The sequence below is a fragment of the Pimephales promelas genome, chromosome 5, assembly GCF_988280905.1.
Source record: "Pimephales promelas chromosome 5, fPimPro1.hap1.1, whole genome shotgun sequence".
In the NCBI taxonomy this organism is placed as follows: Eukaryota; Metazoa; Chordata; class Actinopteri; order Cypriniformes; family Leuciscidae; genus Pimephales; species Pimephales promelas.
The window spans coordinates 28,885,164-28,910,684 of NC_142773.1; the positions used below are offsets into that span (position 1 = coordinate 28,885,164).

The 25,521-nt window shown below is 37.7% G+C and overlaps 1 protein-coding gene across 3 annotated transcripts; it reads right to left on the reverse strand.

Moving 5' to 3' along the window:
* Positions 1 to 982: 982 nt before the first annotated feature.
* rbm33b (RNA binding motif protein 33b) lies at positions 983 to 24,922 on the reverse strand. Of its 3 annotated transcripts, none has more exons than XM_089131261.1 (12): positions 24,827 to 24,922; positions 24,231 to 24,306; positions 23,867 to 23,915; positions 22,271 to 22,344; positions 21,719 to 21,899; positions 12,793 to 12,910; positions 11,897 to 12,165; positions 10,250 to 10,498; positions 9,078 to 9,680; positions 4,523 to 4,678; positions 1,375 to 1,409; positions 983 to 1,250 (listed from the first exon to the last, which is right to left on the reverse strand). In XM_089131261.1, the coding sequence occupies exons 1-12, from the start codon at positions 24,840 to 24,842 to the stop codon at positions 1,172 to 1,174; spliced, it is 1,905 nt and encodes a 634-aa protein (XP_088987387.1). In that variant the 5' UTR covers positions 24,843 to 24,922; the 3' UTR covers positions 983 to 1,171. The 3 variants fall into 3 exon arrangements, with proteins under 3 accessions (XP_088987387.1, XP_088987388.1, XP_039533821.2); XM_089131262.1 differs by lacking the exon at positions 24,827 to 24,922 and adding an exon at positions 24,608 to 24,733; XM_039677887.2 differs by lacking the exon at positions 24,827 to 24,922 and adding an exon at positions 24,389 to 24,567.
* Between the last annotated feature and the right edge of the window lie 599 nt (positions 24,923 to 25,521).

Consider the following 25,521-nt stretch of genomic DNA (forward strand, 5'->3'; position numbering starts at 1 on the left):
CCTACAACTTTTCATACCACAATCGACTAAGAAATAATATATTAATACACAGAGCATGAAGCTCATCAAACATAACCATTAAAACAATCTAAACTAATTATGAACAGCCTGCTTGAATATATTTAGAGAAGTTATAAACAAAATTTCAACTTTAATATCACATTTTAAACTTCTTAAAAGATCTTTAATACTTTAATATCACATTTTAAACTAATTAAAAGATTAAACTGCTTAAAAAATAAAGCACAACTGATTAATAGGCTGAAAAAAATATCAATCAATTTGGCCACTAGATGGTGCTAGACAGCTGCATGAGTCAAACCATGTGGCATAGGCAGGCATTTATCAGAAAGATTAAAAAAAAAAAACATTTGATTTTCAATTGTTGGGTCCTGATCACATAAAACTATTGTTTTTTCAAATTGGCGGCTGATATTATCTCACCACCATTGATATTTTTCTTCAATCTTTCCCTAACAACCAGTCTGCATTCCTGTTTCCTTTGTTGAAAGGGGGTGACTCTACTTTTTTTTTTTCATTAGAGAACAACTGACACAGTATCTACATGTTCATAAACTTTTTTTCTATCAACCAATCAGGATTTCTTAAAAAAACCAAAAAAAAAAAACAAAAAACAAAACTGCACCATTACGACTGCTCCTAAAGTTTTAAATGATCTTGTGGGGTCCCTAGATGAAAAACACCACTGTGCCTGTCTCAAATACAGTGCTTTAGTTAATATTGTTGGGGGAAAATAGAAAACAGGTGTTTTATCATTACTGGCAGTTTTGAACAGGCTATTCTCTCCATCATAATGTGCCTTTGTTTTTTTAGGTCATTTTTATCTGCAATTTCTACAGACACTTGACTAAATTTTATAACATTTATGAAGAATAATGCATAAGTAAGAGTGACTGCACAAACGTTCCTCAATATAACTGTTTCTTAAATGTTCTGCTAAATTAAATGAAAAGCCACCCAGGACCATGCAAGTAGTGTTTGTTTTAATGGAAACCAAGGAGCAAAAATGTAAACAACTGTCAAACCCCTGTCTTCAACAATCACAAAAAAGGCAAATATCACATCCTAACAAAAATGTTGTAACAAAAAACTGGGAGAACACTGAAAATATTCTACTCAGCATGTTGGATGGAGTTGGTGTCCGAGAGATTCAGCGGTTCAGTCTAACTATGAAGTTGACACAGGTTTGATCAGTAACAGGCTCTGTTCTCACACCGGAACTTAAGGGTCTATAATATCCGAGACAAAAAGAGGGGAAAAAAAAGAGCATCATGGTATATGGTACCCAATACCACATAAACAAATATGATTGAAACGTGAACATGCTGGGAAACTAATATGGAGTCTACTTACATGAAAGCACTGCGTTCGTTTCCCCTGACAGCCACCTGTGTCAAAAGAAGGTTATAAAGGTCAGATCAAAGGTATGACCCCTGTGGGACACTCATTAAAAAGTAATGATGTTGGGCTGGCGCCCATTATCCCCTTCCAGTAGTGTACTCTGTCCATTTTTATAGGGTGACAGTGGGCCTGCTGCTTGTCAGGGTCAGTGGTGTTGTTGTAATGCTTGTGACATCATAAAACCACCAGCTCATTAGAAGCCACTGAGAATCAATGTTGCATGTAATAGCCGCTCGTTTTAACATTCCAGGTAGCCGTTTGGTCACTGCAGGACGCTGTGGGTGGTATAGATCTTAACATCTAGCAAATACTTGAAAACGACTTTAGTGTAGATCCCATCCTGTCACCACGGATGTTGCTAAATGAATCACGCACAGATTGTTTCATTGATCACATTTACAATGGATTCAGTGAATGCTATGCATATGAATGTATAGGCAACTGTAATGAATATATAGGCTACTCTAAAACTGAAATTTTAGTTGATTTTTCAAAATAAATGAATACTTTCATTTTAGAAAGGATGGATTAAATTGATCAAGAGACAGCAGAGACTTTGATAATTTTAAGAAAGATTTCCATTTCAAATAAATATTCTTTTGAATTTTCTATTTATCAATGATTCAAAATATATATCATATATAATGTATAATGCATATCATATATATATATATATATATATATATATATATATATATAAAAGTGTTTTCAACACTGATAATAAGAAATATTTCTTGAGTACATTAATAAGCATATTAAAAATGTATAAAAATAGAAAAAATATATTTTGTAAACTATTATTTCACAGTATTCCTGTTTTTACTGCATTTTCAATCAAATACATGCAATGCAGCTGAAAGTTTTTTTTTTTTCAAAAGTGCCATTCTGAAATTTTCAGTCACTTTCTCCCTCTGAGAAATCTCTGAAAAGTACAATAAGCAAACAATTCGAAATAATTGTTTCAAAGTAACTCATCAAATACTGACATCCATAAAATATAAGAAGTATAACTAATAGCATAGCAAATTGTCCCTCTTGACCTTTCTGTATTCAGCCTTACCTAAACCTCAACAAGTCGACTAAGACTGCCCTCTAGCGGAGCTTTATGAAATTAAGAAACGCAGCATCATGAACTGCAATATGCCTTCATTTCTTACCAAGACTATTCCAGTCACAAGTGAAAAAAAAAAACATTATGAACACTAATCCCAGTAATGATAGGATTACCATTTTATGTAATAACACCATGATAAGTGATTAATCGCAATTTCTACTTTCATTCAAAACTAATTTCTTAATCCTCATTTTATAATTATATTTTTATTTAATTAAATGAACAGCCAAGTAGTTTATCAGCTAGCCAAATATAATGCATAGTGACAGCCACAAGGGGGGAAAATGGTTTAATCTGGAAGAAAGAAAACACACCTACTCACATACAAAACACATAATATGAAAGCTGTGATTCAGATGACTGCCATGCAAGCATTGCTCAAGGCAGTGTGCTATGATGCCTCTGTGTCAGCGAGTGAACAATCACCTCTCACTCTCTGTGCAGTAATGCACGACATGACAGCCGAACGCCTCTCAACCCCGTCAAGCCTTTAGATCCGCGTACACCAGGGATAGAGTCATACTGTGCTGACAGGCACATCAACAGACCAAGCAACAGCAGGTGATTGGCTGCAGTAAGGATGGGGAACTATGGGGAAATACTTCATCCTCAGAGCTTCCTACTTCCTGCTCAGTCATCTGAGGGGCTTATGCATTACGAATAATTACATAGCAAAAGCCAAACATTTATTCCGTTCTCTCAGAACAGATAAACCAGGTGTCAGATCCAGTAGAGAAGATGCCACATACTGTTAGGTCAAACAAGACACTTTATCAGACAGTCTCCACATCAAAATCCTTTCTAAAAATATATTATATAATGTGTTTCTTTCTGATAGTGCCATTGTTTCCGTCTCTGCTTCTTTCGAGTTGAATCATCATGATCAACTCGGAAGAAGCAGAGACAGAAACAAAGCCACTATCAGAAAAAAACACTTTACACAATACATTTTTAGACAGGAAGTTGATGAATCATCATATTATATATATATATATATATATATATATATATAACTTACTGACCCTAAACTTTTGAATGATAGTGTACTATTGATCATTGTAAATTCATAATGCTGTAAAAGTATTGTTCATGGTTAGTGCATGATACCTAACGTGTCGCAAATTTAATCTAAAGTTATAACAAAATACGTAAATTAAGTTAGAGATAAAAGAGCATTTATATCCAGCAGACAAACTTTCAGAAAATTATGAGAAATTGAAGATGTTTCCAAGTTGACAAACACCAAGGGCAGAAGAATGCAATGCCAATCTTATGATACCATAGTGACAGCGTGTCATTAATCGCACTAACTTTCACAAAGGGGTTAAGCTGTTTCACAGTAAATTGCACTGATCGTATCAGCTTTCCAGGGCGAGTAGACAGGCCTGACAGTGAGTGGTGGAGTTGGGAGGGGAGTGGGGATTTGACCTACCTGAATGGGTCTTACTGACATCAGCAGGTTTTTCAGATGGACCCCAGCGGTTGATGAAGAAAGCCCTTCAACTGACACCAGATCTGCAGCCTTGCCCATCCTCTCCCCCTCATCCTGCTCTACCGCTCGTCTGTTTGCCAGGCACCAAGTGGGCGCTGCCCATCTGGCCCTCTTCGACTATACCTCGCCCCTGAACAACAACCTGCAGCGAGCGCCAGGCGCATGCCGGGACGACCAATTTAGTTTGCCCTTCTGGCGTCTGCTGATGTTTCAATACGAATGAGATGCCTCAATGTTTTTTAGTCTATTGACTAAAACAAGAGTAGACCTTTTTGAGGTTAGATGCCATATAAAATTTTGCACTAATGGAACCGGGCATACAGTGTGGTCAATGGATCTTCAAGACCTCAGTAACGGGGTAGGCGCCATATTGATTTGTTTTGAGGATGAAAAAGAGGCTGTGTTTTTAAAATGGCAATAAATAAGGAAAATGATCCAGAAGGACTCAGCACTCGCCCATGTTTACAACAGGATAAAGGCAAAGACACATTTACCTTGTCATGGGGCTGGTTAGGGCCAGATCCTCTCTTCTCATTGGGATGGTTTAGCTTAAGCCCGTATTGCAGAATTGAAGGTGGAGATGAATCAGGCATACTGAAGGTGACAATTCTACCCTTTGTTTCAGTCACCGCTTTAGTATCTTCACTCATCTGTGAAGAGAGATCAGAACTTGTACTAACTCCCATTTATAGTCTACAACAACAACAACAAAAGAATAGGAATGTTAAAAATGGATAGGATCACATGCATCAAATATATCTGTACCTACATAATATCCTTAACATAGTCTTAAACTCGTCATTTTCATTTAGTTTGTGTGAAATGTTAGAGATATTATTATGCCTGTCCCATTCTTTTCTTATCCAAAGTTGTATTCTGATAAAAAGCAACAAAAGCAGACCAAACTATGTAATGCGCACTGAACATTCCACTTGTACCCATGGGGGCAAAACACCTGTTTTTTTTTTTTAGGAAATCAGACATGGGCTGCTGTAAAAGGCTGTCATATAAAAATGAAATCTATGATGTCTGCCGGGAACATGTAATTAGAGTCAAAAGAATGCTACCTCAAATTCAACTTGTTGACCGGTTTGTCCACCCAGGTTGTCATCCTCACTCAGACATCATTGATTTCATTTTTATATGACAACCTTTTACAGAAGCCCACGTCTGCTAAACCCCCTTTTCGCCGACTAAAACTATATAAAAATGAATTTTAAAGGTCCCGTTCTTCGCGATTACATTTTTCAAACTTTATTTAGTGTGTAATGTTGCTGTTAGAGCATAAATAATAGCTGTAAAATTATAAAGCTCAAAGTTCAATGCCTATCGAGATATTTCCACTATTGGTGGAATGCAGTCCTAATGATGGACTTGAACTCTCAGTGTATTTTTAGTCAACTTCCAGGTGTCTTCCTGACCTTCCCATGCTGCATCTACTTTCCTGTTATCCTGCCGAGTGTCCCACCTCCCACCTCAGAGCTTAATGAGCATAAACAAATCAGGATTCCCTGCGACTCTCTCTGCTTCAAGTTCCGCACCTCTCTTGGCTGGCTGGGCCTCAATGTCACACCAGACCACTACACTGCTGTGAAAGCAGTGGGCATCCCCAGGCCTACAGTCAAAACAACTGGCCTACAGTGATGAACAACAATGGAACTCCCACAGACTATGTTATGATGTTAGACAGAGCATCACAACATTTCCTGCAGGACAACAGACCTGGACATAATTGATTTTTCCCACATGGTCTATGCGACAGTCTATTATCAGACAATGTATTAGGGTTTTATATATATATATATATATATATATATATATATAAAAAACACAAACACAGAATAAAAATACCAAAAAAAAAGAAAAATTTGAATAATTAGAGAAATTCAGGTTAACCACCTTCAATTTCTTCTTCAGCTACTACTAGTGCCAAACAACACCTACTGAGAGCAGCCAAAACAGAATGTGTACAGAATGAAATTCCGCCGCTGCTGAGAAACTAGTATTGCATAAATGTACTGCGATCATTGAGATGCAAGAGTAGTTTGATTTTTAACATTATTCTCTTAACAGACATTTACATCGATAGTGCGCCGTTATAATTTATTTGCTTTTGGTGTACTGTGGAGTGGATAAAACTGTTTTTAATGGCAGGCTAATTACCGTTAACTCGCGCTAGCCTAACACCGGCGAACTATGCTGACTGGAACGTCTGGATGAAAATTTTTGACAACTGTCTCCACTGATAAATAACACTAAGGCTAAGTTGGAAATGAGGCCCAATGTCCAAAAATCATTTAATCTATACGAACACATAGCTTCTTTAAAAATCTTTGCTTTATATTCTTTTAGCTGATTTGGGTGTGATAAATTAACCAAAGAAACCACAGTTCAGCAGTTTTCCAAGTTGGAAGTTTAAGTTCAAAGCTAAAGTTTAGGGGCCCAGTTTGACTTGAATAACCAATAGAGGCGAGAAGAGTGTCACATCACTGAGAAATTCAAATGGTTAGAAGTTCCACTATACAGAGGTTTTCATCCAAAATAATTATAATTCCGAAAGTAAGAGGACCAGTGAAATTAGACATTATTGGCCATTAAAGGGATACTTCACCTCTGGAAAGATGAATGTGTATTTAAAATGGGTCATTTATGTAAAAGAAATGTGAAATTATTTTTGAATTTGGAGCTTTCTAGACTGAGAAAAGCCAGAAAATGTATTTTTGGCTTATGTGGATGAAAGACAACAACTCCCAGAATGCACTTGCTTTGCTGCCCTAGGAGGCCACGCCTAGTGGTAACAGAGCGCTAAACAACAAGTCTGGGCTACTAGTGAGTCTCCGTGATGAGTCTGCCCGAAAATGTGTTTCGAGATCACCCAAAATGTCCGGGATTTGGCTTTTGCGATTATGAAACAGTCGCCATTGATTTACTGTTTTGAACAGCACGAGGCCGGTGGCATGATTACCAATGAGCGACACCTGTGAGATACCAGTCTCGTATCTCTCACAGAGGAGCAGGAATTTTCTTTACAATGTTAAAATGCACATCAACTGATCACTTGTTTAGCAGATTTCAGATTGACCAATCGGAATGAATTCAGCTAGATTGAAACAAAAGCTATGCATGTAAACAATGAATGGTGACTGCAGAAAGCAAAAGCAGAATCCCGGACAAGTCCGTGAAAAAGAGAATGATACTACTCGGCTTTCTCCTACTAAGTTACTCAGCTTTTTCCACAGAACATGAGCCTACAAGTTTAGCTTAAAAAAAAGATGGCTGACACTATGTGTACATTCAGTGAGTGAGATCCCACCCTTTATGGGCGGGTTGAAAACATGCGGGACAGCCCCTTCTACTGGCTGTAGTCTTTAGCCTCTGGCCAAAAAATGTTCCAATGACGCAAAATGACGATTTTAGCATTATCGGAGGATTTTTTTTCCAGACAAAAAAATACATAAGGGGGATATGACGGTAATACAAAGCTTAATGTTAAATCCTGAAGTATCCCTTTAAATTCACTGATACTTAGTTGAAGGGGTTTACTGCTCTGGACACCCCTGTTTTGATGCACTGAATGCGCATACGACTTTAGGCCATATTATGCCACAAACATGTCCCAAGGACATCCCGAATCAAAGAAGCACAACCTGACGCAGTGAAACAGCGCTATCTGTATTCCGCTGCTCTCAGCACAGTGTAAAGTGATTAATCCTCCTCCATAGAAATCACAGCCCTCCATTACACCAATCACAGAGTAAGCAGTATTATCCTGGGGTGACAACACTTGACAAATTCCCCACTCGCCTTCACTCCTGCTTTGTGTTCCCTGTTGGCACGCCTGCTATTATTCCTGATGAAAAATTAATTTCCCTTATCTGTGGCTAAGCTCTTCAATCCAAATCCGCCATACTAGCAACTCTCTATTTACAGGTATTAAGAGAGCGTGCCCACACACACACACATAATGCCAGCAAACACACACCAAAGATTAATTGAACGTCTTCAGGGGGTGACATCCAATTCTGAACACCTGAAAGATACTTGATACTGGAGAGAGGGAGAGAGATAACATTGTCAGCGTGGATGAGACTGACAGCGGAACAATGTCCCTGGGTAGCATCTTGCTGATCTGTCTTTCAGCAGGCCCACACCACTCTGTCAAATGCAACCTCATCGATTCGGCTGTCTGCAGATATTTCTCCCTCCCTCACCACCACCACAACCTCTATTAAGACTGACACCCTGTTATCTTCATCGGTCTCCAAAGCTCGCGTGCCTCTCGTCTCAGGACAGGTTATGGAAAGGAAAGAAGGGAGAAGAGAAAGGGTGGCTACACATGGAAAGACAGAGATGAAAGGAGAACGTTGTGATGTTGCATGGGGGAGATTGAATTCATATATGGGGTGAATTAAGGAGATTGTTTTGGAAAGAGGAATAAAAGAAGGGCATTTTTTTTACATCTATATTCATGTGCATATTGCCATAAACTAATATATGGACATATGCTATTCATACTGTGGAAACAGCACCAAAATATATTAACATAGTTATCAAAAAATTGTGCTCAAACTGGAAGAGGAGAATGATTATTTCAATACTTAATATAATATATTACATTTATTTGATTTTATTTCTTAATTCAGTTTGGAAATTACATATTTTATTTAATTCACTGAACATGTAAACATGTTTAATATTGTAATGTGTGTTGTTTGCAAAAAATAACTTTACATTACAGCTATTTTTGCTTTTGTTACAGAAATGCTTGACACAGTACAGCATTATAAGCTAAATAAAAATGATATCATCATTATCATAATCAAAACATTCATAATGCATAAGTAATCAGTTCTATAAGTAATCAGTAATCAGACAATCACAGAGTAAGCAGTAAATGATTCAAAATAAACTGTATTGTAATAGCCTATAATAAAGCCAATATCTGTAAATCTCGAATCACAGCACTTGTGAGAGTTATTTGAGATTTTGACAAATTAATGCCTAAGTAGCAGTTATATGTGATAATTCATGTGGAAGTACAGTACTTACACCTGGGCTGAAGTGTTTGACAACTGTAATATTGGTGGGAACAGGCCCCTCAGAAGTCCTCTGCTCCAATATCCTTATGCCTCTTTGCCGAACTACCTGCGGATCTGCTGCATGGGCCTCGTCATTACTGTACTGTTGGTTCATCTGATTTGGGATTTGCTCCATCCCCTGTAACATCACCCTGTCTGTGCCATGCTGATGAGGCTGATTATGCAGCACCTCTGCTGCACAGCCTGGTGGATTTCCTGGAGCTGGTGGAGCTCGTTGCCATGGCGGCTGAAGTGCTAAAAGGTGGTACTGGTGCTGCTGTGGAGGCAGAGACTGGGATTCCGGTTGGTGCTTCGGAACGAGACAGCGAGGGCGATGATGGAAGGGCTGCTGGTGCGAAACCTTTTGAGGGCAAGAATTCATGATGCACGGCTGTTTCTGTTGATTTTGGTAGTTGTTCCAGTGTCCAGTGGAACTATTAGTTTGAAAGCTCTCCAGAAGCAGACGCCTATTGTTTATGGCCCGAATAGATCGCATCCATTCCTTATGTTTGATAACCTGCTCCCTCAGTCGCTTCTGCTTTTTCAGCCTCTGCCTGTACAACACCTCATCATGCTGAGGATAACAAAATAGACCAGTTAAGCAAATAAACAACTCAATGCTATAACAAGCAAGCTTAAACATTTATTAGTACACGTTTTTATAACGAACACAAAGAAAATCACTATAAGGTGTAACCGCTTGTGTTCTGTTATTGCTTAAGGCGCAGACACACTGCTAAATATAATTAAAGCATTTTTTTAAACAAAAATCCTTGCTGATATTGGCAAATGTCTGCTGACTGAACATGACTGAAGGAGGAGAATGCAGATAGAAGCTGGACTGATTGATTTTCAGAGCAAGGCTTTGAAACAGCCCTGACAGTGGCTATTGATTTCCTCCTGACTGCATTGTTAGAGGTAATAATTGGTCTAATGAACAGCGTTCACACAGACTGCCTGACCTTGAGCATGGGGGTGAAAGGCTCTATTACCACACACATTTATATCAAAGTCCAGAGAAAAAGAGAGACTCCTAGCCTTCAAAAACTGTGAAATGATGCTAAACATTACAACACAGCTAATGTCTTACTCAACAAGGTTTTCTTTTAATAAAGTTGTGACTGTCACAAACATCACACTGACCTCTTTGTTGTTTGTCATGTTTAGCAGCTTTGCGGGACATTTTTGAGTAGCTGGAGGAGTTTGGGGCTTCACCTTGACCTTCTGACCCACATTTCTTCCCACCATCCCTGGTGCTGGCGGAGTTTTGGCAGATATCTTAGACTTGGCACTTGCTGGCTGCCTTGCAGCAATGGGCATCCCCCTGGCAACAGCCATGGGCTTGGCACTCTGCACCATCCTGGCAACAGCTCTTACCAGCACAGCAGGTTTCTGAGTTGGATGGAGGCTGTTATTAGAGATGGATATGTGCTGCAGTTGGTAATAAAAGCTCAGCCAGTGAGGCTTGCTGGATTAGTAAAGTTAATCAAAATTTTACACGTAGTGAATAAATGGGAGGAGGACCTTTACCAATAAAATATACATCGTAGAAGCACGCTACAGTTCAAAAGTGTGGGGTCAGAATGCATTCAAATGATCAAAAGTGTCATTAAAAGACATTTATATTGTCAGAAAAGATTTCCATCTTGAATCTTGTTCTTTTTAATGTTCTATTCATCAAAGAATACTAAAGAAAATGTGTCAGTTTCCACAAAGAAATTATGCAGAAAAAATGTTTTTAACATTGATGATAATAAGAAATGTTTTTTTAAACACAGAATCAGCGTATTAAAATAGTTTGTGAAGGATCACGTCACTCTGAAGACTGAAATAATTGATGTGCTTTCACATGAAAATATTACCTTAACAATAATAATAATTATTATTAATAATAAATATATATAATATTGCTGTTTGGATGCAAATATTGCAATTTTTTAGTCATTTAATTCTTTATACATCTAACTAAAATGTTAACTAAATGAGTTTTAGCTTTAAACAACACAATTCCCTGGCACTACTGATGAAGGCAGATTGACACTGTGATTTGCTTTGTGATTGGCCACACAGTTCAAGACAAAGGGCATAGTACGTCCAATCTAAGAGCTGTTGTTTGATGACATTTAAATTGAATTACGACATACTTTGAACTTGATGATTAAAATGTAAATAAAATCTGTAAAATTAGCTACAAGTGAGAATCAACAATGTATAAATAAAATATCATATAAACATGGCCAGCTCCACAACTCAATGGTGTACAAATAAATAAAGATTCATGGATGACATAAGTGTGTGTATTGATACGCTTAAGAAAAAGGCCAACAGAGAGCAAAATGTAATGACCTTGATGTAGAAATGATCCAGCTCAGTCTCAGCCTAATGAAGCTAAACTGAAAACAGAGTAATTGCCCAAAACTGCCTAAAAACACTAGAGGGCAGCGTAGCCTACGGGTCCTTCTGTCCATGAGAACAAACAGACTTACCCTTATTCATCCTTTACTTTGAAGTGCATTCATGTATTTAGAGTAGACATTAAAAATTGTATTTACATGATATTAGCAGGGTTTTTTTGTTGCCAATTTTTGACACAAACTAGACCACAGCTCCAACAAAACTTATAAACAGGCAAGTACGCACTTGGTATTTAATTATCCGAAGTACACTACACCTAGAGATAAAGTAAAGGATCTAAATAGTATTTATGGGGCAAAATACCTTAAGCATCACAAGAGGTCAGAGTCGTCTCATGACTTGGAGTGGTCATTTTGCTACATCCTTTAATATTACCTGTGCTTGTGGTCCAGAGGAAGCAGAAAAGGGACAGCCAGACAAAACTGATCGATTTTTAGGGAGAGAGTAGTGGCCACGGTGGGGAGACCCAGACTTTGACAGATCCGTGAGACCCTGCAAAGCTGGACTGGGCCTCCAGGGGTCACTCTCATATCCTGGAGGATGAATGGAGCCCATGGGAGCAGGTCCAGCGAGGAGCGGATTAGTGTCCAAGACTGAAGCAGAGTGTTGTTGATCAAACATATGCTGTCCTGGGAACACTGGCTCTTTGAAGGAGGGGTGAAACAAAGACAAAAAAAGAGGGGAAGTGAACATGAGGGTGCCATATTGCCATATTTCCGCTGATCTAATGTGACATCTCTACTTCTGTTTCCACCTTGGGTGTCTGACCGCATCCAGCAGGTGCTGAGGATGGGGCAAAGGTTAAAGAGGCAAATAGGCATTTCTATGTAATTCAAAACATTGTAAATGCATATATCTAATTCACATTCTGTTCTGCTTAGTATGTTTGTGGAAACCATGATACTTTTAAGATTCTTTGAATAGTAAATTTAAAAGAACATTTATTTGAAATAGAAATCCTTTGTGATATTATACATGTATTTGATACGTTTCGTTAATTTAATGTGCCCTTGCTAAATGAAATAATAATAATAATAATTTTTTAGATCATACTGACCCCAAACCTTTAAACATTAGTGTATTGATTTAGGTTACAGGGTTCTAAAGTGTCCCAACTGTAAGAGCAGCACGGTAACAGATGGTTCGGTTAGAAAAAAAGAAAAGAAGAAAAAAAAAAAAGTGTGTGCACATCTAAGCATACACCTTCCGAGACTGGATGTGTTTGCTCAACCGTCTGGAGCACTGTATGCAGTTGGGATATGTGGTCTCACCAGGACGGCGACAGGGTCTGGTGAGTGTCTCCTCTGGGGCAGGCTGTCCCTTGCAGGAGTATTTAAGATTATGCCCAGAGGGTTGAGGAGAGAGACCCTCTCGCAAGTCAGGTGCAACCTAAAACAGACAAACACCAACAACTGAGCACCAAAAAACACATTCAAATAAACAATCCATGTAGACCACAGTGCATGAAAAAAATAAATGACAGTAGTACATCAACATCTATAAATCTCTGGCATTTACTTCAAGACACTATGAAAAAAAAAATTAAATATATATATATATATTCTGCAGGTTTCTTAATAATTTTATCACCTCTAAAGCAAATTAAGAGGAAAATAAAGGATAAAATAAGAATTTATATTTATATTTCTTTTTAAATATTATAAATAAATAAAAAGTAGAGAAAATGTAGAAAATAAAAGTATATTTTTTATAAGCATTGTTATTTTTTAACCATTTTAACGTTTGAAAAAAAAAGATTAATTATTTAATTTAAACAGATTATGAGTTTATATTGTATACAGTTTATAAAAGACAAATAAATTATTTTGTTTTTGAACTTTCTATTTATCAAATAATTCAAAAAAATTTCATAATGATAAATGTTTTTGTTTTTTTTAGCACTGAAGACTGAAATAATGGTAAAGGTCCTATTATGTTTATTTTTATTAATTAAAATGATTATTTTTGTTGTTTTGGCAAGACAACATTTACAGTACAATGATTGTCTCAAGTATGCTCACATTTAAAATGTTAGAGGAAACTTTGCTGGCACCCTTGCCATTATGATTAGGCAATCTGACATAGCTTGCACAGAGCTTTTCAGGGGCATGATAACAATCATTTTTCCTCGATATAAATCATATAAGTCAAATGAATCCTTTCAAATAAAAGCTAACCACCCTGATTTCACCTTTATCCTCTTAAATATCCACCTCGGTTCTCAAATAAGCCCTTTTTCACTGTACTTCACATACAAAAATGCCACCCTTACCCGTGTTAATTACCTGATGCTATCGTTCTTAATCTACATTCTAAACCAAAATTGATTACTCCTTTTTTTTCTCCTCTCCTTGGCCTGTGTGTGAATGAGATTCAAGCCAAGTCATCCTAAACAGAAAGTTAATCAGTAGCTCTATGCAACAGACTGTGGTTCAGAAATAACTGGCCATTGTGCACTTAATCAGTTCTCCACTCAAAAGGTCAGTTCCAGCCCCCCAGTAGGATTTAATTAAAAGCACTACACAAAAGCAAAAGCCGTTTGTATGAATTTGATAACCAAGCATGCTCTTTCAATGGCTAATCCTGCATTTACAGAGAGAGAGAGAGAGAGAGAGAGAGAGAGAGAGAGAGAGAGAGAGAGAGAGAGAGAGAGAGAGAGAGAGAGAGAGAGAGAGAGAGAGATAGAGCAACGGAGCAGGAAGGAGAGGGAGAGATAGAGGCAGCCGAATCTCTCCAGGGTTGGAGCCAGGTGTGGATTGCACTGCATTCAATAACCGAGATGATTTAGAGGACAATGGGAGGATGTTTCATTAGAATCATGCTCTGCCTGTTGTCTTCCACTCTCAGTATTAGAATTGCCATTGAAACCGCACAGATCGAGAGGAAAGACGGTCATGCCGCTGGGGCTCTTTCCTGAAGGAGAGATGCTGTTGTGGAATCAGAGAGTCATAAGAGGGATGTTTATATTCAGTGCACTCTAAATTAAAAAGTGCTGTAGGGCTACTGCTGAAGAAGGTCAAATGAGGACAAAATTATTCACTTAAAAATAATTTCGTTATTTCGAGTTTTCTACATAATTTATTGCAGGATAGGTAACTATTTAATCATCTAAATATTATAATATACAAAAAAGATATATATATATATATATATGCACTGCAGCCAAAATCAAAACGGTGCTTATTAGAAATTGCATCATTTTCTAAACTGAACTCCTATGACCTGGATTATTTGTGATGTGTTTTAACAAGACAGCGGTCTGATCTTTTCCTTTCCACCACAGCCATTTAAGTGACTTCTGACATCACTGAATTAAAAACTTGCGGGCAATCCACTGATCCATAGCAAAGAACCTTTATCTGCCTCACTCACTATCAGAGCTGTCATTCAGCCAGAGCAAACAAACAGCAGCCAACCCATTCTCTCCTGCAATTAATGGAATTAATGAGATCTTTCACTGGAGGCAATTCATCCATTTCAATTCAATGGAATACTCAATGCAGTTGTAAAATGAAGTTTAAAATGATAGACAGGATTAATATTTAAGCACCTTTCTACACAGAAAATATTCCGTACACACACACACACACACACACACCACAGATGGGGCCCTGCATGTACGATTAGGGTGTGATTGTATGATAATGGTATGATAATCGTGATTAATCAGATGCCCACTGGCAAATGGAAGTTTCCGGGGGGCATTTTGTCACCTGCATTCTAAACGGCATCATACCAAGCCTTGGCCCGACGACACTGCTGATTGGCTTAGGCTGAGTTGCTCTCTGAAGTGCAGCACTCGATTGAGATTCATATTTGGGAGTGGAAAAATACACACCACCACATCATGGGCACCCAGAGCACATAACCGGCTTGGAAAACAATTTTTGAAGAACAGACAAGTGTGCTTGGTCAAACACCCAACACCTTGCCGCTGGAAAGTGGAAACTGATTTTTCTCCTCATTTACTAAAAAAAAAAAAAAAAAAGCAGCCTGTGCCATGATGTCAAATGTGCACATTTATGAAGCCATTTTTAAGGAGGCAACAACCAATGATTTGTATGTAAGTTGTATGATTAAAAGAAAAGAGGATTACAGGTTCAGGTTAATTGATTAAAACTAATTTCTTGACATCTAATGTGTAGAGCAGAACTAATTTGAGGAGAAGATGTTTTGGAATGATATTTTGACATCTTCTAATGAATAAGACTTCAACTGAATAGAAATGTTGATGCTGGGGCATACTGTATGTACCAAGCCCGTGACCTCACATCCTATTGAGCATTAAGTCCCCCTCCTCCCTGGAAATGAAATAAACATGTGCCTAAAGCCCATATCAAACCTTTCCAGTTGCACAAGGACGCCTATCAATGTTTACAGATTCAACTCAAACAGTGTTTAGCCAGGGCACTCATGATTAATAGCAGTAGAAAACATATACACAGCACTGTCTGTGAGAGCACACACACACACACACACACACACACTGAGCGAGCAGCTGCTACTCTCTTGGATGCTCAAGGGAACCACAGCAGGCCAGGCCAGGCTTTGTATAGACATCAAGGGCACTGCAATAGAAAAGGATAATGCCTATTTAACACTTACTTCAGTACAGACACTTTAACTTCCTTTAAAGACAGGAAATGGACTTACAAGCTATTAAAGAACATTCCAATGAACAAGGAGCTTTGCAGTTTAATAAAACAAGAAAGCAATTATTTACTGTAATGACTAGAATATTTAAGCATATATTGTTATTATTATTATTAAAATATATAATGTAATTTGGAATTGCATTATTATAGACGACAATGAAAATAATACATATGTTTTATTATTAATAATGCATTTGGGAATTTGTATCATTGACAAAAACAATAATTATTAATGATGTATTCTGGAATATTATTGCTGATAAACCACAACAACAATAATACATTTTTAAGATATTTTTAAATAGTAGTATTATTATTATCATCAATAATAACACAACAATATAAACATTCAAATTTGTATTAATAATAAATGTCAATTCATTTATTAAACTGCATTATGAATATTAATAGTATTAATACCCCTAATTTTGAAAAAGACAATAAATTTTAAGACGAAATGACAAACCAAAAATCTAAACCCACAGCAATATTTATCAGCTCATTATTCACAGCAAGAACAGCTTGATGAAATGAAAGTAAATTTGCGAAGCCCTCAGGCAGATAGCGGCTGCAGGCCTGAGACTGACCTTGCCGAAAGAGGGCTCTTCTGGTCCTGGCGAAGGAGCCGATTGGCTCGAAGTGTTGTGGGGGCTCAGAAAGAGAGAGAGCTAGGGTGTGACTCGGGACTCTGAAGGGTTTGGTCTGTGGGTGGAACGTACTTGCCCGAGGGGTGCGAGCGGGAGCAAAAAGACCACATTTGATTACATCTTCTAAAAGCAGTGTTTAATGATACTGTATACCTGTTACAATAGGGTCAGAGCTATATGATGTTCTCGTTGAGAGATGACTTTATCAAATGTGATATCATTTGAATAAAGCCAGGCAATTCAGGACTTTACTCCAACGACGCCAGCAGACAATAAGGCTGCCACTCTTGCTGCAAAGAGAGGAAGGAGGGGCTGTGATACCTCGCCTCCGCCTGTCTGTGTCTATTAATGCCATGATCACAGATTACCGTGACTTCAGGATAGAAAGAGCAGGGGCTGAGGGGAACGTGGAAAGAGAGACAGAAAGGTAAAGAAAGGGAAAGACAAAGAAGAGGGCCTTAATACTTAAAACCTCTGGTGTGAGCAACCACCTTAAACATTTTTACAGAAAATACAAATGTGCCCATAAAGTGAACAGAGCATGACTAGAAAAACAGATTCATTTATACTACTTATACACATATTATTTTAGCATTCAAATTATATTTCACAACTTTCTGTGACTTAACTTTTTCTAAATAAAATACTAACCAAAATGCAAAATATTAAAAACAAACGTTTTTTTTTTGGAGATATTGTATTTCTACATTTTACATGAAAGAAATTTTTAGATAAATATCAGTCCATTTAATATGCCTGATGTTAACGTAGCAATATTTATAAGGCGATTTCAAAAGGCAACCTTGGAAGATATAAAATCAGCATCAGGTGTGCCATTTGAGGCACTACAGAGGAGTTTACTTTAGAGCGAATGAAGACATCTGCAACTCCAGTCAGCTTTTTGCACATGACATAATGCTAATGTGGAACTATGCATAATTTACACTCACTCTACTCACTCCTGACATGTTAAATGAGCAGTTTCAGCCGATCCGACACCAGCAACGCTTCATTCAGCATTCGTCATGGAGTCGAGAGGGAAGAGGGAGAGGGCTCTCTTCATCATCAATTAAACAATTAGAGGGACACGTTTAGAACAATACCGCAGCGCTATCAGAATGTGCAACCACTGTCTTTTGCATTAATTAAATATTATATAGGGCTTTACAGTAATCGTCTAATGCAAAAGATGTTTTTACCACATGAGAGATGCTAAATCCAAAGCAAAACACAAAGCTAATTTCGCATGATTGACTCAAAGTGGAAAACTGCCAAGTTATTTTGCATAATCCAAATATCAACAACAGTAAAAGGAGCAACAACCCTTGATATCTGAAATAATTTCGTAAAGCAAACTCACCAAGCTCACATTCTCGCATGACAAAAAGATCTATACATGCATACATATACCTGCTTGCCAATGAAAATGCGCAATTACATGTACTAAAGTTAATACATGCAAATAGTTGGCAGGATAAGCATTTTATGTTTAATAAATTCATAAATTCCCATTGAGTGCTGGTCTGCTGGGACTGGGGGTGTGCGGATTATGTTATGGAGTGTGTATCAATCCCCCATACTCTTGTCTGTCTATTAACCCCAAGGTCTTTCATTCCAAAGCAGAAGATCCCTGTTTACCAAAGCAGCCCCGCTTCAAGTCAATCGGTTCCACTCTGCACTATTCCCAAAACAACCACAAAACATAAAGAAAAATCATCTATAAAAACATCGTGATGTGATGTTGATTGCTCACAGATCACCGCCATCAAATGAATGGTGACAAAACAAACTGCTGAAGAACTTGACCAGTACTGAAAACCTGAGCCATTGCCGCACTAACCGTCAGCAATGGTGGTTGTGAAATCTATACAACAAGCATCATATCGAACCCTCCATTTTAACCTGTCTTCCTCTCAACAGGCTATGAATCAGCAATTATTTCCTTTCACACTATGTGTCACAATCAATTTCACTGCTCTGCGTAACAGAATGGTTTCGGGTGACATCTCCAATCAGTAGGTAGGGAGCACATCCTTTTAATGGAAATAGGGTGCTGCACAGGGTCATAACTTCTGACAAAATGCAAATTACATTTGTAACAAACTGAAATGTCAATTGAGCTTTGCTAGAGCTGCCCCTAAGCTTTTTATACAGAAATGTACAGTGCATGGTGTGCACTAGATCAAGAGTCGAATGGTGCGAGTGAAATGGTTGTTTTAAAACCATTTATTCATTTTCTATTTTCTACATCGGAAAGTTGTAAAGGTTAGGTTCTCTTTATCGCTTCCAAAATGACAACACTGAGTTTTGTTTTTTTACAGTTTTGGCCAACAAAGCACTCAAATGAAGCCAAAGCCCAGAACATTTTTTTTTTTTTACAAAATAATAACACAATTAACAGGAAACAACATGATTTTCCATTGAATTTACTCTGTAAAGCTAGAACAGCGCATGACCCAGCATTAAAGAAAACTGCTGAATAGGCTCCAGAGCTAAAATTATGTCAGCTTGCATTTCAAAACTGAAAAGTGACCAGTGTGCCGATGGGAATCCCAGCCCCCACAAGCACAACCCCTTCTTAGCTTAAAAAAAAGCCCCCCCGGTCCCTTTTGTGTCTCTACTCCTGATACAAACAATGCAGCTCAGAGCCACAATTGGAGGCTGACACTCTGTGCACAGAGACTGTAAACCTAACAGCAGACACCATCTGTACTGCAGGTGTATGTTTATGTTTACAGTCTAGGCTAACAGATTCTTGCTGTTAGAGCGGTAGGTCAAAGGTGACAGACAGATCCAATTAGCTGAAGATTTAAGATATCAGCATCTATTTAGCAAACTAAATGGTTAGGCTGGCAGATCAAGAGATGGAAACCAAGTTTCTGAATCCTACAAGGAAACTGTTAGCATATCCAAAAACTCATTTTTGTTTTGTTACAAAGGGGACTTGGAGTTTATACTGGAAAAAGCACAAAGGTTTTTGGTCAATAATAATATCATAACAGAAATACCTACCCACAGGTGTACTTGAGACCCATTACGAATGAAAGTGTCAGCTAATATGGGGTCACAAAGATAAAGTTAGCAGTATTTGGCTCGTCATGTGATGCTCAATATGGCAGGCACCCCACAAGGTAGGTAATTTCTTTAGGTTTAGGCTATGTTTACACTGAAACGTCTGAAGGGAAAACGCAAAAGTGGCGTTGCGTTATCACTTTTTATTCTGCGACTAGTGAAGCGTTATGGGTGGGATATTATCCGCGTGCATATGGTGACGCAAAAGTGTGTGAAATTCGATGCAGTATGCACTCCAGGCGGCTAGGTTGCAATGTGAAGCACTGCCAACCAACAACACCAAGTCCGCGAGTCTGCGTACAACCTTCACTGTCTGTCAAGCAGACTTTTGCGTTTTTACCCTTTACACAGGAACGTGGCGGTGGAGCGTTTTTAAGATTTCCACTCTGGAGGGTGGTTTCCCTTTTTTGCGTTTTTAATTCCCCAAAACGCTGTCACCGTGTAAACGAAAGGCACATCCGCTAAAATATTTTTAGGTCTTTAACCGCGAGCGTCCGCGTATAAACAGGGCCATAAACTTTATTAAGTGGAGAAATTACTTTGCACCTTTAACATCCAGATCTCAGGTGTTTATTTAAATTAATTTGTATGTTTGTTCTATTGTATTTAGTTGTGCTATTGCTATTATTTTTTTCATATTGTAGCTTTTCTTTCTTAACTTATGAAATGTATATTTGTTAAGCAAGTAGTTTTTGCTGTGATATCAAAATTGGAATCGAGAATTGTGAAATTTCACTGGTATCTGAAATTTGGTGTCATAACATTATTTATTAAGGTTTCATGGGTCAAACACAATGAAAACAATAACCATTTTAACTTAATTAATTAATTAATTCGTTTTTTTGCGGTGGGTCCAGTGAAAATTTTGGCAGGGCAGGTAAAAATCTGAACCACTGGCCCTTCGGACCATAAAAAAAAAATCCTTAGCATTGAGCCCTAATGTGTAAACTGGGCAAAACCATCCATATTTAATCCATCTTTATGTTGCCTGCTGATGGTCACTGTAGTCACCAACTTCCTGCTAAAAACACATAACAGTGTTTCATCACAGGCTTTATGTTTTATTGATTAATCATCTGAACATCTAATCAGCTGACATTTGGATAAAGCTGTCCCTGTATCTGATTAACATATTCAATAGCATTATCATTGAATTACTCACTCTAGGTTGTCCAGTGACAGCTTATTTGACCTTATTTTGTATTGCTCTCAATCACTTATGAACAGATTGTATCTCCTCCTACAATGAAAGGCAAGCCTTTATTCAGCAATGTCTTAGACGTCCTTGAAATAATGATACATTGACTTCACAACACGCATCACACCATTATTAGGGATAATCTCTTTCTCTGGTGGACAGGAAAACAAGAGAAGAGTATCAGTTATATCCACCATATTTAAGTCACACAGATATCTTTTGAAGGGTCAATAATCTTTTCACCTACACAGGACGTTATCAGATTTGGTTTACGGCTTGATAGAAGCCTATGCATTATCTGAGGCTGATAATTGGCGGGGAGTCTCTCCTACAACACAAAGGTTCTTTTCCGCAGGGATGCGGGCCTCAAGGTCAGAGCTCAGTTCTGCCATGGAGACAACAGGGGGGCATTACCTTCCACCAAACAAGCTGTCAGCACTAACTTTGTCAGGGCACAGACAAATAAACTGGTAGAGAGTGATAATAGATCTAATTTCACCTCCCTGTCACTCCCTCCCTCCCTCAAGGGAGACAATTCCAAAGCACCGAAAGAGCTTAAGGAGGGGAAGGAGAAAAAAAAAAACGACAAACCAATGCTATCTAAAGAGATAAAGGGGTAACTCACTTGAAATTCATCTCCAGAAGGAGCATTGATTTCGATGTCTAAAACTTCACCAGGGTCCACCTCTGTCTGCTCTTCTTTAGGACATATGGTTTGGTCTTCAGCAAGGTGTGGAGTTTCACACACGAGGTAAGGCTTTGCAATCGCCTGCACTTTGGGTTTAGAAAAACTTTCATCGTGACATCTGAAAAGAAAACACAACCTGTCAAATGTACCACAATGCATTAATATAACTGTTCAAAAACAATATTGACACATGTCCATTTTAATGAAGCATTAAGATTATTGCCCATGTCAGGAAATCAGTATTCTCCAAGTGCAGCGTTGTAATTCTTGTTTGGAAATTTGCCAGATTTTTGCCAGAAAAAAAAAAAAATAGCAAGATAAGGGCATTCTGAAAACAACATTCTCATTATGTGCATTGTGCTTTGACAGTGTTTGCTCTGAGCAAAGCTTAGTCGAAACAAAGGCTCTGGGGCGCATCAAAGTTCAACCTTTAACCAACAGTTCACCTATAGACCAGGTTGCTACAGGAAGAGGAAAAGTTCACCCTACCTCATAGTTTCGTTCTCATCATCGCTACGCAAAAGGTCATCGTTCAGCTCTTCATCTGATGTATCCAAGAGACCCTGAGAAATACACCCTCAATTTAAGTATGTTCCAAAGAACACTTAATGAGTCATTCATTTGTTGTGTAACAGGATTAATTAAAGTTTCTAAAGGGTCAAGACCAAGTTATCAGCATCCCCTGCGCTGCATCAAGCCACTCCCATAATATCTGTCACCACTCAATTAAAGAACGGATCTCACCATTATCGAGTCCATCTGGAATTGCATGTAGAAACAGAAAAAACTAAGACAGACTAAATCCAGAAGAACTGTGGCAACGTCTCTAAGGCGCTTGAAGAGACCTACCTTCACAGCTACAGTACTGAGAAAAGTTTTCAAAAATAATCGCATAAATAGATTTTATACATCAGTTAACTTCAATTAACTAAATCTAATCAATATTAAGTGTGACCACCCTTTGCGTTTTAAACAGCTTTTGTCCAGATACATATGCTTGCACATAGTTTTTGCAGGTAGTTTTCTTCAAGCGTCATAGACATTGCTGACATCAAATCTCCATGTAGACCGCCGGCTATAGACCTTATTCAGAGCAGCGCCATGACAGGAAATGAAAGTGAGGCTGTGAGGGATAGACTTACCGTGTTTCCAATTGCATCCGCTGTAAAAAGCTGAATAAAGCTCCTAGATTACTTACAATTTTCCACAGCTTACATTGTCAGGAGTTTTTTTGTCAACTGAAATTTCTTGGAAAGATATTTTTCCAGTGTTTCATAAGCAGAACAATCCGAAAACACAATAAATAACAGTACAGCCCATTGAAGAGATGCATATCTATCCCTCACAGCCTCGCTTTAATTCTCATTAAAAATCAAAGATGGCGCTGCCGTGAATAAGATGTATTATTAGACTCCTTGTGCACACAAAAATCTCACTGAATTATTACAATTATTGGCAAATGGTAAATACTGTCAAATTATCCAATTGAATACTTTTTGGCATTTTTAAATAAATCTCACATCTGTGGAATACAACATGATCAGAACTTTAATAATCTAAAGCAGGGGTAGGTAACGTTGGTCCTGGTGTGCAAATATTTTTGCTACTTTCTATTCAGCTAGTCTTCTCAGTTATTAAAGCGATGTGAAGAATTTGCAGTTCCATTCACTTAAGATCTGGTCAATCCTCAAGAGACCTCGAACCTGTCACAGTTAAGGCTATTTCTAGTAGTAAGGTCCCTTTATCCACAGAACACTTTGTATTTGTGCCGTAGGACACATTTAGCAGATAATATACCATTAGCTGCAAAAAAAAATAGGACAGCTGGCCCTGTGAAGAAACCACCTGTCACAATCCTGAGGCAGAATGTGACATCATCACCTGAGACCTGGCATCTTATGGTCTTAACAGATATTTACTGCTGTGTATCAGCATGTCATACTGTGCTCTGTGAATGCAATCACATCACATGATCTTCAAGGCAAGATTCAGAGATCTAAGACCACCTTTTGTAAGACCACCCTTTGAATAGACTTAAATCTATTCAAATATAAGCAGTGTTCTGGATGTACAGTAAGCACTCACTTGTTTGGATGTCAGCCAGTCATCCACAAGAAAGCCTTCTTCCGAATCACTTTGAAAGTAAAGAAGATACAGCAATACCAAAGAGCCATTTAGATACTGATCTTGCTGTCATCTATTCAGGCATATTCAGAAATAAACGAGCTTTACCTAAAACGCACAATTAAACACTTTGAAATGTATCAAATGTGTATACTCTACCATGTTCATGTCTACATGGAAATAAATATAAATAGACTTGTATATAATACTAGACATTTTTATTTGTAGATAGTCATTATGTTATATCCATTATTACAGCTTGGCAAACACACAGTCCATTAGCTAGGCCGTTGAACTCAAAATTAGATCATCAACATTAAGTTACCTATTCATATCTGGAATTTGATATTTCCCTCTGAAGGACCTCTCTCTGCCAGGTTTGTCATAACGTTCATTGTTCGCTGTGAAGAGAATAAATCAGTTTGTTTATATTAGGCGCGTGCCGTGGCACACCAAGATCGGTTTTAATACAAGAAAATGTACCAGAGAACGTGCATTGCAGGAACTGGCCTAGTAATAGTGCATTTCTGTACACATAATACAGTCTATTTCAGAAATAGATCAGTTTTAAGTGTTTAAGAAAACATAAACGACGTGCAATATTTGAGCAGTAAAATGATACACGCGACTCATACGTAACGTTGTTCGTTGCGCATGCGTGCGCACTACTCATTTGGAGAGAGCTATGGGAGAGAGGCGTACCTTTTTTTTATCCCGTTTTCGTCCCAATTAATGTTTTGAGCGTTGCACTTTATTTATTGTTTGTTTGTCAGTTGAAAGTGTCAAGAAACATGGAAGAGCAATGTTCAGCACTTACGTGACTTGAGCACTGTGATCCGTTAACAACCTATACGAAACCTAGCCTACGGTAATAATAATATAGTGTGGTTTTAGAGAGGAACCCAATGACAATTTGCCTACCTTGAATATTTTCCATAATAGATGATACACATCCCGTCTGTCTGACCTGATGTACACTAAAGGTTTCAAATGTGAAAAGTTGTGAAAAAGGGAGAAATGCAAGGGATTGTGGGTAAAGAATGTAAACAACAACTAGAATATAAACATTTAAAATTGTCTGTTTGTGTGTGGTCTTTCAAATATAATTTATTTACGTGATGCAATGCAGAATTTTCAACTTCAGTGTCACATGATCCCTCAGAAATATGCTTTTTTTGGAACCTGTTATACTTTTTTAGGTTTCAATGATTAATAAAAAGTTAAAAAGAACAGAATTTATTCGAAATAGAAATAATTTCTAACAATATAAATCTTTACTATTACTTTTGATCAATTTAACGCATCCTTGCTGAATAAAAGTAATTTCTTTCCCTGAAAATAATTCTGACCCCAAACTTTTGAACAGTAGTATAGGCTATATATTTGAAATACATGCTGTTCTTTTTCTTTTTTATTTAATTAATGCTGAAAAAGTATCATAATAAATCAGCATAATATTTCTCCCTGTATTTCTGATCAAATAAATGCAGACTTGATGAGCATTAAAGACTTCTTTCAAAAGCATTAAAAATACTAATTTTTCCAAACTTTTGACCGGTACTGTAGGCTAAATATGCACTCACCTAAAGGATTTAGGTGCGACACCTGTTCAGTTT

Coding starts and splice junctions, on each gene's coding strand:
- rbm33b (XM_089131261.1), bottom strand. Junction 21,900..22,270: donor GATGAGAACGAAACTATGAG/GTAGGGTGAACT, acceptor TTTTCTTTTCAG/ATGTCACGATGAAAGTTTTT. Junction 12,166..12,792: donor CAGACCCTGTCGCCGTCCTG/GTGAGACCACAT, acceptor CCTCCTTCAAAG/AGCCAGTGTTCCCAGGACAG.